At 41.1% G+C, this 16185-nt stretch overlaps 1 protein-coding gene across 1 annotated transcript in view; it reads right to left on the bottom strand.

The window, feature by feature from the left end:
- LOC124226472 (glutathione S-transferase A1-like) overlaps nt 1-14349 on the bottom strand; it is a gene marked incomplete at its 3' end in the record, with an annotated part of 17130 nt that extends 2781 nt beyond the window's left edge. The window contains exons 1-5 of the mRNA XM_046639788.1: nt 14244-14349; nt 13884-14000; nt 7553-7555; nt 4546-4590; nt 3553-3685 (exon numbers count right to left, since the gene is read on the bottom strand). Coding sequence (XP_046495744.1) covers nt 3553-3685; nt 4546-4590; nt 7553-7555; nt 13884-14000; nt 14244-14349 — 404 coding nt within the window. The remainder of the gene's footprint in view (nt 1-3552; nt 3686-4545; nt 4591-7552; nt 7556-13883; nt 14001-14243) is intronic.
- Nucleotides 14350-16185: the final 1836 nt, after the last annotated feature.

The following is a 16185-nucleotide window of genomic DNA, read 5'->3' as shown; positions in this document are numbered from 1 at the left end:
CCACGAGCCAAGGAAGCAAAGAACGCAGAAAGCCCCCAGAGCTGGAAGAGGCAGGAAGACGTCTCCCTGAGACCTTTTGGAGGAAGCGAAACCCAGCTGACACATTGACTTGGGACTTCAGGCTTCCAAAAGTGTGAGAGAGTACATTCCCTTGTTTTAGCCGCCCTGCTGGAAGTAATTTGATGTAACCACCACAAGAAATTAATATCAACTCCCACCTACTGCTCCCATTACTATGCGATTATTTTGAAACTAATCCTGGACAGCATATCACTCCATCTATCCACAATTTACTGCGTTCATCTGTAAGAAGTAAGCACTCCTTTGCTAAACAGAAGCAGACTATTAGCCTATCACGCTAACTTTCCATAATTCCTTCATTTCATTAAATATTCAGGATTCTAATTTCCCCCAACAACTCATGAAGTTTCCTTACAGTTGGTTTGATAGTATTGGGGAAGGTAAGAGTATATAATAAAGCATCAAATGCTATATTGTAATATGCATATTTCATTTAAGTTGTCATGGGCCTCTTTGACTTCAAAGTATACATGTTCTAGAAACTGTAGTGACTGAAGAGCCTGTCACCATGTGAATGTGCTAAACTCTCAGCACCACAAGACCCAGGAGGGTGGATATTGTGATTTTTATTAAACTCTTCACTCCTTAAATAGGCGCTGACACACCAGCAATGAATGCACATTTGTTGAATGAATGAAAGAAAGATTTAACGCTTTATAAAGATAGTTTTATTGATGTGTAAGCCTCCTATATCTCTTACAATCATATGTTTGCTTCATGATTTTTATTTAGTGTGATTTCGGATAGTTATGATCTAGAAATAGTCTCCTTACTTGCAAAGAGAAATGATAACTAAGACAGGTACTATGTCTAATGATGGAGTTTAATTTCCTTAGTTTTGCAAGACTTTCCTAAAATCTAGGAGCGATGTCCCCAAAATTTGTAGATTATTTTCCCTTGGTATCTCTTCACCTGTGGCTTCCTCTCCATCCACTGCCCCGTCTCTGTTTAGATACATCTCTTCTCTTCCCTGACATTCTACCACATTCTCCTGATGGGAAGCTGGTCTCATGTCTCCCTACATGTGTTGCCAGAATATTTTCTAATGTATTGCTTTCATCACGTTTCTCCTGGAGCTAAAGCCGCTGTCTGGTGTTCTCAGGATCTGCTCTAATCTCTAGTGTGGCTCCCAGAGCATTCCACAGCCCAAGCTCCACGACCTCGAAATTCCATTGAATAGAAAAGTCTGCACTACATCCTAATAAATTGAAATTTTGCTGAAAATTTTTAACTTGGGTCAAACTAGTGCAACTCTATCTCACAGTGGATTTTTATAAAATGCCTTGAGAGTCAGGATACTCCATTCACTAGGATTCAGGAAGGCTGACTGGGAATGAAGGTCATTGTCCCAGGAATACCCAGTCCTCTTCTTCTTTCTCCTCTAAACTCAGTGCACCCAAGATGCTGAACAACCAACTCACTTTTTCAAATGCAAAGATATAAATATTTGTTGTGCTCTCTTTGGCCAGAGTAATCTTGGCATCTTTGTTATCAGGTGGGCATATGGGTAAAAGCAGGATCGTTTCACTCAAATCTGCCACACCTTCTATGTACACACCAATCTTGAAATACAAAAATGACTGAAGTGTCAAATGCCTCCTGCCTTAGATTTTATAGTTGAAAAATGTAAGAGAATGGAGCATCAGGAGGTGGCAAAGGAATTCACCTCCATTGGGAGCATTTTTATAGGCCAGTCATTCACCTATGAGTTTTCCCTGATTTTCACATTTCATTCTAAAACAAGCTCTCGAGGTAGATATATGTTAAAATTTTTGTTACATGCATGACCAAACATACAGACAGAGAGCATCGGTGACCTGCCCTGAGTCACAGACCTGAGAAACATTGATGGTATCACTGCAAGTAACCACTGAGACTCTAACTAGGGTTTGCCAGCTCTGCTGGGTTTGTTCTGTGCACAAACTCAGTGTGGTTCACACGGCCAATGACCTGCCACCTAAGTCACCTCCACAGGGAGTCCCTGGCACAGCGTCTCAGCCACGTCCCTCTCCCTCTCAGTCTCTTAGACCACCCAGGCCCACATAATGCCCAATGTTAGCATCTCTTCCAGTGATTTCCATAGAACATGGTTCACAGCCCTCTCCAGGTACTGCTGCCCAATGCTGACCATGTTTGCATTTCTCAAGAACAAACCTAAAGTATCCCCTGAAATGCTGCAATTCTTCATTCAGTTCCATCCAGAGCATAAGCCAGGTGAAGTTTTTTATTATTCCAAACAGGGATTTCTATAAGATGCTTTTTAAAATAAAAGCTTTATTGACATGTAATTCACACAGCATAGTGACAACCTTTAAAGTGTACTATTCGGCAGTTGAATACATTCTGAAACCATCATCACATCCTAATTTCAGAACATTTCTATCACCCCGAGAAGAAATCCAGTGCCCTTGACAGTCACTCCCCATTTCCCCCTGACTTTGTCCCCAGACACCCACGCAATTGCTTTCTGTTTATCTGGATTTGAAAGTGTACACATTTCTTACAATTGGAATCACACACCATGTGGCCTCCTGTGTTTGATTTCTTTCATTTAGTAAAATATTTTCAAAGTTCATCCATGTTGTAGCATTTATTCCCCTTCGGGGCTAAAGAATACTCCATGGTATGCATATACCACCCTTTGTTCATCCATTCTTCACCTGATGGACGTTTGTACTGCTTCCACTTTTTGAAGGTTATGAAAAACACTGTTATGAACATTTGCGTACCAGTTTTAGCGTGGGCGTATTTTTGATTGTCTGGGTGTCTAACTGGTAGTGAAATTGCTGACTTGTATGGTAACTCTCTGTGTAACTTTTGAATAAGTGCCTCAGTTTCTTACACAATTTTAATTTTGATCATGTGGTCCCATCACAAGAGGGAGGAGATGCCCCAGATATTGTTGTATTGGATAAATCTGCTGCTTCAGTCCTCTATCAAAATGCTCAATGTAACCCTAGCATCGTGGGTTCCACCTCTGCTAACCCTCCTCAGGTGGCCTGTCCATATAATTGGGTGATACATTAGGTTCCTAGTATTCATTCTGGTAAATTCTGGAACTTGAGAATCAGCTTCTTTGGGTCCTTCCCTTCCCCAGCCTTATCGTCTAGACCCTCAGACACTTTGTCCCTCATCTCTGGCTGTGGGCTGGTGTCCAGCTCCTAAAGTCCTGAGCACCTGGAGTCATGACTCCACCATCCTCCTGGCTTCTCAGTTCATCAGGGTTTGCAGACCTCTGTCAGTGTGCCCTCTCCGTGGGCCGCATCCTCTTCTATCATCCCGCTGGCTTGAGTCCACTGCGGGTTTCCTGTCCCTCATCCTCCGAGGTCTCTGCTGGACTGCACCTCAGTCTACACCACCGAGGCCACACAGCTGGTGGTCGTAATCCCCCTGACACGGTCTTGGTCCCTTAGTGAAGGACCTGAATTGTTCCTATTAATTGTTGATGAAAGAGCAGGAGAAATACCGTACGGGGCTCTCTCCTTGATGTCTTTCCCATAGAGGTTGTGTTTGGTGGCGATGTAGTTGAGAATGGCTCTGCTCTGCACCAGCTTCATCCCATCAATTTCGACCGTTGGCACTTGCTGGAACATCAAACTCCCATCTTTTGAAGGAAGAAAAGGAAAAGTAGAGGGAAATGTTTTATGGATCACATACTTTGAGGATGAAAAACTCTTTGTTGAAATGACTGGAGGTGTAACAACTAAAATTACTGTATAACACTTTAACAGAAGAGCATTTATTTTTAGCTTCCTACAGTCTTTCTTTTTCTTATCAATCTCCCTTTTGATTTTTAATCCATTATTTCATTTTTGTTTTTATTTCTCATCCAGATGATGATCCCTGTTTTTTTGTGTTCGATTTCTCTTCATGGATATTTTAGGAAGAAGTTGGGAGAAGCTGCAACAGGACCACCAGCCGTTTGCCATTTCAGTTGGGAAGTTCCCAAAATAAGTGTCATGATGTTCAAGGCATTTAAGGCAGGTTTTCACAGAGATTTCTACATAGGGGTCCCTTTCCTTGCTCTTCAAATCTGCAATACTGCTAGGACATCACCTTGTCAAACCCATCAGAGACAGCAATTCAAGGCAATGCTGGGCCTGTTTCTCCTCTTTCACTCTGTCGCATGTGTTTGACGTCCTTGCTGGGAGAACTGTGGGATCCTGAGCTGATACAGCTCAATCATGGTGCAGAAAAGCAGGAGAAAGCAAAGAAAGGGATCCACAGGGCACTGGGGATGGCCTTGTGGCAAAGCAAACTCAGAGAGGTTCAGCCTTTCCTGGGCCTGAGGGAGTTACCAAAGCTGCTCAGGGAGCCCCACCACTTACTTTGAACCACTTCTCTCCCTCTCCTTGGCCCCCAACTCCCAGCGTACACACACATAGACATTGCCTGGGTTTAAAACCTCCAATTATAAATTCTACTAGATACTCTCATCAGAGGAATTTAGATACCTAGTTTTACCATTTTTTAACTTTTGAAAGTCTTCCAGAGTGTCTACAAATTTCTCTTCAAATTGGAAAACAGTAACAGTAAATAAGTTCTTCTTCTTTCATTCCAAGCATAGAATTCTTAAACTTGAATGGCCCCTGTCTGGCACATAATAAGCAGAAGGAAGATTTCTGAGCTTGGCAAGGTACACAGAGAAGAGTGATCAGGGCAATTTGGAAATTTAGGTTAGTGCCATCAATGAAAGCAAATAGGTTGCAGCAGATAGCAGCTCATTCTTGCAATTTCAGTTCACCTCCATCCTGTTTCCAGCTCAGTGGATGATTGAGTCATGATTTCAAAGGGGGGTGTCATGGAGCGAAGGAACTGGAAAGTTCATCTAGTTATGGAGTTTTAATATCTAAGTAAAGCCTATCTCTCAACATGAGATCAGGACAGGACATTGTGTGTCCTCCAGCATAGGGTACACCAGGGGGCAATGACTGCCTCAGGTGTTGCCACCTGGTGCCTCTGCTATCATTTACATCATCCTATTCCATTTTATATATTCAAAGGGGTACTTTATGGTAAAAGTGTGGGAATTTGGGGTTTCTAACTTGTCCAGTGGAAGCGTTTATTGTGGATCCACATGGCTCCACAGGGTCAGACTATAGCGATAGTGAGGTGGGGGTGGAGCAACTCCTAAAGCACCCAGTTCCGGACAAACATAAGGGGTGGTGGCTGGTCATCAAGGGAGGGCGGCCGAGGTGGGATGGGGTTGGCTAGTGAGATAGTGTCTGTGAGGCTAATGGAGACGGATGGGATGGTGAGGACCAGCCTTTGGGCACAGAGAACCCAGAAGAACTGACCAAGAGCCTCTGGTAAGTCCTGCCCCACCTCGTCTTCAGTCAAGCTGATGGAGAAGAGGAAGCCTGGGATGCACTCCGCATCTCCCATACTTCCCCCTCCTGTGCTGAACTCATCCTGCCCAGGGGCTCTGAACACATCCCTGAACCCCAAGTCTGACCCTGGACTACAATGAAAACGGGTTATTGATTTATAGAGAGAAAAATACCTGGAATAGCACTATTTCAATCTTTTGTGTACTTGTTTCTTCATGAAATTGAGAGAGGTCCAGGCTAAAGTCCCATGTATCTGTGAAGCAATCGAGAAAGTGTAATCCCACGGCTTCAGTAAACATGTTGTTATGAAGCTCAAGAGAATCCGCTAGAAGCTCATGTCACAAGACATCACCTCACCTGGAACCCTCCTTTTTTGTTCCCATCTGAGGGACAAGATCTCCTGAGCTCATGCATGACTCCCTCCCCAGGAAAACCCTCCAAGACTTGCTGCTGCCTCTGGTCTGGACAGAGTAGTGTGTCTCTCAGTGACACCTCCAGAGGCAGCACTCAACACAGTCCCAGGAAAACCTACCATCTTTCCACTGAGACTATGGCATTTTGACACTATAAATGCTTGGGTGTCCTCCTAGATGCTCCCCCCCTCCTTTTAATAACCTCTTTACTTGTTTGCAACTTCACTAGAATATAAGCTGCCTGAGGACAGGGCCTGTGTCTATCTTGTTCATCTGGGTATCCCCAGGACCTAGTACAGGATACGGCACTTGAAGGTGCTCAACAAAATCATTGCTGAGTGAATGCATTGCATCTTTCACTGGCAGTGTCTTACAATCCTCTACTCCCCATATTTCTGGTTATGTCTTAACTTTAATTATATTTTAATATTATATATTTTTATGCTTTTATTAAGGAAATTTCTAGCATGTATAAAATAAATATAAAAGTACAAAGATCCTCCTTGTACCCTCACCCAGCTTCGATAACTATCAACTCAAGCCAGTCTCCTATCATCTGTATGCCCACTACTCTGCCCATCTCTTAAAAATTTGAAGCAGATTCCAGATATCATAGCATTTCATCCCTAAACCTGTCAATGTATATTCTCAAATATGACAATATTTAAAAATAACCACAGAGGAGATCTCGTCAAGATAGTGGCATAAGCAGACTCTGAAGTCATCTCCTCCCATGAACACAAACAGGTTACAACTATTTTTGGAAAGATTACCCTGGATAGAAAACTGAAAACTGGATAAAAAGAACTCCCACAACAACGGACAGTCCTGGCTAAGGTGGAAGGGGCAGAAATTCATGCTGGAGAGAAAAAGTCACCTTCAGGAGCAGTGGAATTTCTCAGCTGGCCAGGAGGGAGTCACCCTAAGGTACGCAGGCCTCCCTGGAGAAGTGAGGTCCAGAGCAGGGGCCAATACTGTTATAAGCATCCTTCAGAGTCAGCACAACTGAGACAAGGGTCTTACTATCTGACTTTGCTGGCTATTGACTGCAGTGGGGTATACTGCCAGAAAAGCTACTGGATGAAAGCCAAAAAGACTTGGGTCTTACAGGGCCCACGCACAAACTCACCCATCTCAGCAACCTAAAATCACCAGAGAGAAGGTTGACACTCCTTTGGTGAAAAGAGATTCACTTGGTGGGCTCTGGGGGCATCTTGATGAGAAGAGGGACCTCTCTGGAGACTGAGACATTGGGGGGGGGGCCATTGTTCTGACCTGGTCCAGGTGTGCTGACACAGACCCCAGCAGACACCATTGAGCTTCTTCCCCTGGACTGTTAGCCCAGGGGGCTGCCACACCCACTAGAGCAGCAGATTTAATCCAGTTCAGCCAGGGCAGGCAGCCCACCACAGGGACCCACCCTGCCCAACAGCAAGCCCTCAGGCTATTTGTCAGCCTGCATTGACTGGGTGCCTTGATCATCTACAGGCAGGCGAGTGTGTCTGCCTCTGTGGGGCAGGGCCTGGGTGAGGACCAGGTGAACTGTGGGCAGCATTGGTGGAGAGGTGGGGGCCTCTGCAGTGGGGCATCCAGGTATGCTCCAGGGAGCTGGGAAGTGTGCATGGCTCAGGACTGTGTTGACGGCGTGTGTGGTCCTGTGGGGGGTGATGCTTATCAGTGGCAGAAGACCTATGCTTCACAAATAGCCATAAAAATGATCAGCCCCACCTTCTAAAGCCTGAAACAATTGAGTGCTCCCATGCCTAGGGCCATCCCTATTCAGCTGTACTCCTAAGAGAATTGACAACAGCCTTGTAGGCCTGAGGCCTATTGCAACTGTAAGCCCCTGAGCCTAGCAACCAGCTACACTGGGTACCTACCCAATTAACAGGAAAACTGCAACATGAGTGTGCTGTTAGACCTTGTAGCCAATGTTGCTGAGCCCCGCCCACCCCCCCCAAACCAGATTTACAAACAAGCCAGGGAAGAAAAGACTCCCTGGATACTTGTCTTAAGAGCAACCCTGCCACAGCAGAAGGATACAAGTAGCCCACAAAGAGGTCACTCCTGGATCTTTTGGACTGGTGACAAGAGGGAAGCACACAGCTGGGCCTCAAAAGGCATCTCTTACATAAGGCCACTTCTCCAAGATCAGGAGACACAGCTGACTCACCTAATACATAGAAATAAGCACAGAGAAAGAGACATAATGAGGAGACAAAGGAATACATTCCAAGCAAGGGAACAGAACAAAACCCCAGAAAAAGAACTAAATGAAACAGAAATAAGTGACCTACCCAACAAAGCATTCAAACAAAATCTCAGAAGGATGCTCACAGAAATTAGGAGAAGATTGGATGAACACAGTGAGCTCATCAACAAAGAACTGGAAAACATAAAAAAATAACTAATCAGAAATGAAGAATACAATACTGGAAATGAACAATTCACTACAGGGACTCAATAGCAGAGTAGAGGATACAGAAGAATGGATCAGCGAGCTAGATGAAAGTCTAGAGGAAATCATCAAAGCAGAACAAAAAAAGAAAAAAGAATTAGACAGAATGAGAGCAGTCTAAGGGAACTCTGGGACAATATCAAATGCACTAACATTGGTGTCTCAGAAGGAGAAGAGAGAGACAAGGGGGCAGAAAATTTGTTTAAAGAAATAATAGATGAAAATTTTCCTAATCTAAGGAAGGAAACAGACATTCAGGTACAGGAAGCACAGAGAGCTCCTAACAAGATAAGCCCAAAGAGGCCCACACCAAGACACACTGTAATTAAAATGTCCAAAATTAAAGATAAGAGAGAATCCTAAAAGCAGCATGAGAAAGGCAACAAGTGACATATAAAGGAAAGCCCATAAGGCTATCAGTGGACTTCTCAGCCAAAATCCTACAGGCAAAAAGAGAATGGCATGACATATTTAAAGTGCTAAAAGGAAAAAAGCTACAACCAAGAATACTCTATCCATCAAGGTTGTCATTCAGAATGGAAGGAGAGATAAAGAGCTTCCCAGACAAGCAAAAATTAAAGGAGTTTATCACCAAGAAACCGGTTCTAAAAGAAATGCTGACAGGACTTATTTAAGTGGGGAAGTGATGACCACAAATAAGGATTAAAAAATTATCAAAAACAAATAACCCTCCCAAAAATATCCAGGCAATAAAATCACTGGTAAAGGTAAAAATATAGTAAAAGTAGCAGATCAACCACCTGATAAGATAACACAAAGGTTAAAAGACAAAAGTACTAAAATTACCTATTTCAATGATAAGAGGGTAATGGATAGACACACACAAAACAAGACATTAGATATGATTTCAAAAGCATAAAATGTGGGAGAAGGGGAGTGGAAAACTAGAGCTTTTAGAAAGAGGTCAAGCTAAAGAGTCTATCAACTCGATATAGACTGTTATATACATAGAATATTAAAAAGGATCCTCATGGTAATCTCAAATCAGAAACCTATAATAAGCAAGCAAGAAAGTAAGACAAAAGAAATCAATCATATTACTAAAGATAGCCATCAAACCACAAGAGAAGAGAGCAACAGAAAGAGACAGGAACAGAGAGCAACTACTAAAACACCCAGAAAAAAAAGTAACAAAATGGCAATAAATACATATTTATCAATAGCTACTTTAAATGTCAATGGACTAAATGCTCCAATCAAATGCCATAGGGTGGCCAATTGGATAAAAAAAACAAGACCCATGTATATGCTGCATACAACAGACACACTTCAGACCTAAAGACACTCACAAACTGAAAGTGAAAGGATGGAAAAAGATATTCCATGCAAGTGGCAAAGAAAAGAAAGTGGGGGTAGCAATACTTATATCAGATAAAATAGACTTTAAAACAAAAACTGTAACAAGACACAAAGACGGGCACTACATAAAGATAAAGGGAACAATCCAACAAGAAAATATAACTCTTGTAAATATCTATGCACCCAACATAGGAGCACCTAAATATATAAATCAATTATTAACAGACATAAAAAGAGAAATAGACAGTAACACAATAATAGTAGGGGACTTTAACACTCCACTTACACCAATGGATAGATCATCCAAACAGAAGATCAATACAGAAACACTGGCCTTAACGGACACATTAGACCAGATGGACTTAGTAGATATATACAGAACATTCCATCCAAAAACCACAGAATACACATTCTTTTCAAATGCCCATGGAACATTCTCCAGGATTGATCACATATTAGGCCACAAAACAAGTCTCAATAAATTTAAGAAGATCGAAATAATACCATGCATCTTTTCTGACCACAAAGGTATGAAACTACAAATCAACCACAGGAAGAAAACCACAAAAATGTGGAGATTAAACAAAATGCTACTGAACAATGATTGGGTCAATGAGGAAATCAAAGGAGAAATCAAAAAATTTCTGGAGACAAATGAAAATGAAAATACGACATGCCAAAATCTGTGGGATACAGGAAAAGTGGTTCTAAGAGGGAAGTTTATGGAGATTCAGGCCTACCTCAACAAAGAAGAAAAATCCCAAATACACAATCTAAAAGTGCTCCTAAAGGTACTGGAAAAAGAACAACAAACAAAGCCCAAAATCAGCAGAAGGAAGGAAATAAGAAAAACCAGAGCAGAAATAAACGAAATGGAGACTAAAAAAACAATAAAAAAAGTTAATGAAACCAAGAGCTGGTTCTTTGAAAAGATAAACAAAATTGACAAACCCTTAGCTAGATTCACCAAGAAAAAAAGAGAGAAGGCTCAAATAAATAAAATCAGAAATGAAAGAGGAGAGATTACAATGGACACCTCAGAAATACAAAAGATAATAAGGGAATACTAAGAAAAGTTATATGCCAACAAATTGGATAATCTAGAAGAAATGGACAAATTCTTAGAAACATACAACCTTCCAAAACTGGAAGAAGAAGAAGCAGAAAATTTGGATAGACCAGTCACCAGTAAGGAGATTGAAACAGCAATCAAAAACCTCCCAAAAATAAAAGCCCAGGACTAGATGGCTTCCCTGGTGAATTCTACCAAACATTCACAGAAGACTTAATACGTATCCTTCTCAAACTCTTCCAAAATATTGAAAAGGAGGGGAGGCTTCCTAATGCCTTCTATGAAGCCAGTATTATCCTGATACCAAAACCAGACAAGGATAACACAAGAAAAAGAAAATTACAGGCCAATATCACTGATGAACATCAATGCAAAAATCCTCAACAAAATACTAGCAAATTGAATACAACAATACTTTAAAAAGATCATGCACCATGATCAAGTGGGTTTCATTCCAGGGCTGCAGGGATGGTTCAATATCCACAAATCAATCTATGTGATACACCACATCAACAAAATGAAGAATAAAAATCACATGATCATCTCAATAGATGCAGAGAAAGCATTTGACAAGATACAGCATCCATTTATGATAAAAACTCTAAATAAAATGGGTATACAAGGAAAGTACCTCAACATAATAAAGGCCATATATGACAAACGCACAGAAAATATCATTCTCAATGGAGAAAAACTGAAAGCTATCCCTCTAAGAACAGGAACCAGACAAGGATGCCCACTGTCACCACTCTTATTTAACATAGTATTGGAAGTCCTAGCCAGAGCAATCAGGCAAGAAAAAGAAATAAAAGGGATCCATATTTGAAAAGAAGTGAAACTCTCACTCTTTGCAGACAACATGATTTTATATATAGAAAACCCTAAAGAATCCACTAAAAAACTTTCAGAAATAATAAATGAATACAGTAAAGTTGCAGGATACAAAATCAACGTACAAAAATAGGTTGCTTTCCAAACCCTAACAAGGAAGTAGCAGAAAGAGAAATTAAGAATACAATCCCATTTACAATTGCAACAAAAAGAATAAAATACCTGGGAATAAACTTAACCAAAGAGCTGAAAGATCTGTACACTGAAAACTATAAAACATTGTTGAAAGAAATCAAAGAAGACACAACAAAATGGAAAGATATTCCGTGCTCTTGGATTGGAAAATTAACATAGTTAAAATGTCCATACTTCCTAAAGCAAGCTACAGATTCATCACAATCCCTATCAAAGTTCCAACAACATTTTTCACAGAAACTGAACAAAGAATCTTAAAATTTATATGGAACAACAAAAGACCCCGAATAGCCAAAGGATTCAAAGAAAAGAACAAAGCTGGAGGTATCACACTCCCTGATTTCAAAATATTCTACAAAGCCATAGTAACCAAAACAGCATGGGACTGGCACAAAAATAGACACACAGATCAATGGAACAGAATCGAGAGCCCAGAAATATACCTACACATTTACGGACAGCTAATATTCAACAAGGGGGTCAAGAGCATATAATGGAGAAAGGAGAGTGTCTTCAATAAATGATGTTGGGAAAACTGGACAGCTACATACAAAAGAATTAAAGTAGACCATTATCTTACACCATGCACAAAAATCAACTCAAAATGAATTAAAGACTTAAATGTAAGACCCAAAACCATGAAACTTCTAGAAGAAAACATAGGCAATACACTCTTTGACATCGGTCTGAGCAGCATATTTTCAAGTCCCATGTCTGACTGGGCAAGGGAAACAAAAGAAAAAATGAATGAATGGGACTACATCAGACTACAAAGCTTCTGCACAGCAAAGGAAACCATCAACAAAAGGAAAAGACAACCTAACAATTGGGAGAAGATATTTGCAAACCGTATATCAGATAAGGGGTTAATATCCAAAATATACAAAAAGCTCATACATCTCAACAACAAAAAAACAACAACCCAATTAAAAAATGGGCAAAAGATCTGAACAGAGATTTCTCCAAAGAAGATATATGGATGGCCAACAAGTTTATGAAAAGATGCTCAACATCATTAGCTATCAGAGAAATGAAAATCAAAATTACAATGAGGTGTCACCTCACTCCAATCAGAATGGCTATAATTAACAAGGCAGGAAACAAAAAGTGTTGGAGAGGATGTGGAGAGAACGGAACACTTGTACACTGCTGGTGGGAGTGCAAACTGGTGCAGCCACTATGGAAAGCAGTTTGGAGTATCCTTAGAAAATTAAGAATAGACCTACCATATGATCCAGCTATTCCACTGCTGGGTATTTATCCAAAGAAGTTGAAAACACAAAGGCATAAAGATACATGCACCCCTATGTTCATTGCGGCATTATACACAATAGCCAAGACTTGGAAGCAACCTAGGTGCCCATCAAGGGACGAATGGATAAAGAAGATGTGGTATTTATACACGATGGACTACTACTCAGCCATAAGAAATGATGAAATCCGACCATTTGTGACAACATGGATGAACCCTGAGGGTATTATGCTGAGTGAAATAAGTCAGAGGGAGAAAGTCAAATACCGTATGATCTCACTCATAAGTAGAAGATAAAAACAATGACAAACACATAGCATTGGAAATTGGATTGGTGGTTATCACAGGTGAGGGGGGAGGGAGAGGGCAAAAGGGATGATTAGACTCACATGTGAGGGGATGGGATATAATTAGGTTTTTGGTGGCGAACATGATGTAATCTACACAGAATTCAAAATATATTATGACGTACATCTGAAAGCTATATAATGTTATACTCCAATGATATTGCAATATAATAGAAAAATAAATAAAAATTTAAAAAACCATGTCACACTTAAAATCACACCTGAAAAATTAATAATATTTTATTATCTAATATTCAATCAGTCATCAGGTTTCTAATTGTACAGTGTCATAAATGATATTTTATAGTTTGTTGAATCCAAATCCAAATAAGTTCTATACATTGTGATTAGTTTCTTTTGTTTTCCTTAAACATTTCTTATAATTGTTTATGTGGTTTCATGGGCAGAATATTTAAAATTTCTAGTTGGTCAAGTCAGTCCCATTCTTATTTAATATGCAGATATTTTTACTTAAATATGCAAGACCATTCATAGGTCATCTAATATTCAAATCTCCCAGCTTATGGGAGAAAGGATTTTGACAGTCAATTTTAGATCCAACTTAATATGAATGAACTCAGAACCAACCTCTAGCCCAGCAGCAGCCAGGAGCCACTGGATCGACTCCATCTGCCCTCCTGTGCTGAAGTAGTGCAGCCTGGGCTTCTCTGACGAGATGCAGTCCCCTGGATTCTCTAAATCTGAACCAATGAATGAACTTATGAATGAGACCACAGAAACGCACTGTACTTTATGATGTACATTTGCCCAGAAGGGTGAACTATATGCCTTCTTCATGGTAGGGTTGGAGGAATCCCATAAAAGTCTCCCTTGGTCCAAATTCTCACCCAATAGTGGCCATGATGGCGAAATTACACAAAACCAGTCTCAGGTTGACATTTGTCCTCATTCTGAGGACATCAAAAAAGTAGCTTGTTTCCCACACAGACGCAGGCCCTGGGAGCCTGTGAAGGCCTTGAAACCAGAGGACTTCCCTGACAGCGAGGAGGAGAAGGGAGCAGAGTCACTCCTCAGCTCTTTGGCTGTCATGCTGCACTTGTTCAAAAGCATTAACTGGGGCTTAGTCTTGCCCCGACTGTCCCTCAAACCTTCTAAATTCTCTCCACAGAAGAGGATGTTCATTCCTTTTTTCTGTTGAAATTGCATATTTTTCCACTGCAGGACGAACTTTATTTTACAATCTAAAAATATGGATGTTAGTGCATTACTTTTATAGTATATGGAAAGGAACTAACATGTTTAGTGTCTACCACATAATGGACATTTTATCATTTTTATCCTCATTTCATCTTCATAAAAATTACTTGAGGTAGATCTTGCTATTATTCTAAGTTCACAGTTTGAGATTCTGCTGTCTATAGCGGTTAAGAAACTAGCCTAAAATGAGTGGTGAACCTAGCAATCAAACGGACTTTTGACACCAAACTCTTGTAGCTTCTCTATACCAGTGATAAATAAATAGCAAGCAATAGAATATTGGAACATACGAGGAAGCCATTTGGAGTAAACCTAATTTGGCCTGACCCTGTTTTTCCAAAAGGGCCTGACATGGCCATTGAGCGTGCATTGTATATCTGACTTAAGCCTTTGCTATGTCCCAAAGGCAAGAACAAATGGCCTTAAGATAAAGATGCAACTTTTCCCTTTTGGCATTTCCTTCAGGATAAGCATCTCTCCCTAGGCTGGGAACTGATTGTTGTGCTCACCCTTTGACCACGGAGCTCAAGACAACAGACCTGCTACCTGCTGTGTCCATCATGACAGCAGACTTACTACCTACTGTGTGAATAGCTGTGCTGTGCTGGCTAGGCAGACTAGCGACTGTGGTAAAAGGGACATACCTATCATATGTGACGTATGCTCTTTGTTCCAAGATGGTATAAGACTCTGTGCACCCCACTTCGTTGGTGCCCTTCCTTCCTCGGGGAAGGAAGGCACTGGGCCAAGCTAGTCCTTAGATCTGGGTCACAATAAACTCACCCCAATTTTCATTTATAGGTTAGCCGTGGATTATTTTCATTGTCTTTTCTTGGATAGTTGGCAGGATTTCAGAGAAGCCCACCAGAGACCACCTGGAATCCACACTGAACCAACATTCAGTACCAACAGGGGCCCACTGAGCCCCCTGGCTCACTGCATTCTTCAGGCGACCCTGGGGAGCTCTCCTTAAACTCAGGCCTCCTTATTTTAAGTCAATGGTCCAGAGTTTATATGAGCTGTTTCAAACCTTAAGACTAGATTTCTTAAGGGGGTACCAGTACCCACCCTAGGTAAGAGAAACCTAGGGGAAATTCCTGGGAAAGAGTAAGCTACAGGGAATTTCCTAGGCCAGAGAAGCCAAGGGGGAAATTTGGAGTAAATGAGGCAGGCTGACATTTTTAATTTGGATTTAAATTGGAAAGAATTGTGTTTATAAAGTCTGAACAAACTGCTTGATAGAGAAATGAGAGACTGAACATGTTCAGGTCTGAAGAAAAGGGGCACTTTACTCCTGGCCAAAAAGGCATTCTCAAGTGACTGAGGACCTCAGCAGGAGTGTTGGAGGATAAAATGCCTCATGATGCATAGTGGTCCCATAGGGAACTCCACTCTCATTCACGTCAATTAATTACATGTTCATCCAGGGATGTGCACATAAGGATTGGTCACCAGAGCTCTGAACCCCAGCGGCAGTTTTAGACTGCCAGCAGGAGAAACCAAGGCATGTAAGAGAGCATTTATGACCTTTCTTTAGGAAGCAAGACTTGCAAGCAACACACTTATGACCCATTACACTGTCCTTAGAAGTTGTTCAGACTTTATAGCAAAACAAAATTAAAAGAAAAGTGGGAAATTGAGCTTCTAAAAAAGCCTGACCAGTTCCCA

The sequence above is a fragment of the Equus quagga genome, chromosome 15 (genome assembly GCF_021613505.1).
Source record: "Equus quagga isolate Etosha38 chromosome 15, UCLA_HA_Equagga_1.0, whole genome shotgun sequence".
NCBI lineage: Eukaryota > Metazoa > Chordata > Mammalia > Perissodactyla > Equidae > Equus > Equus quagga.
This window is presented reverse-complemented; position numbering and strand designations above follow the sequence as displayed.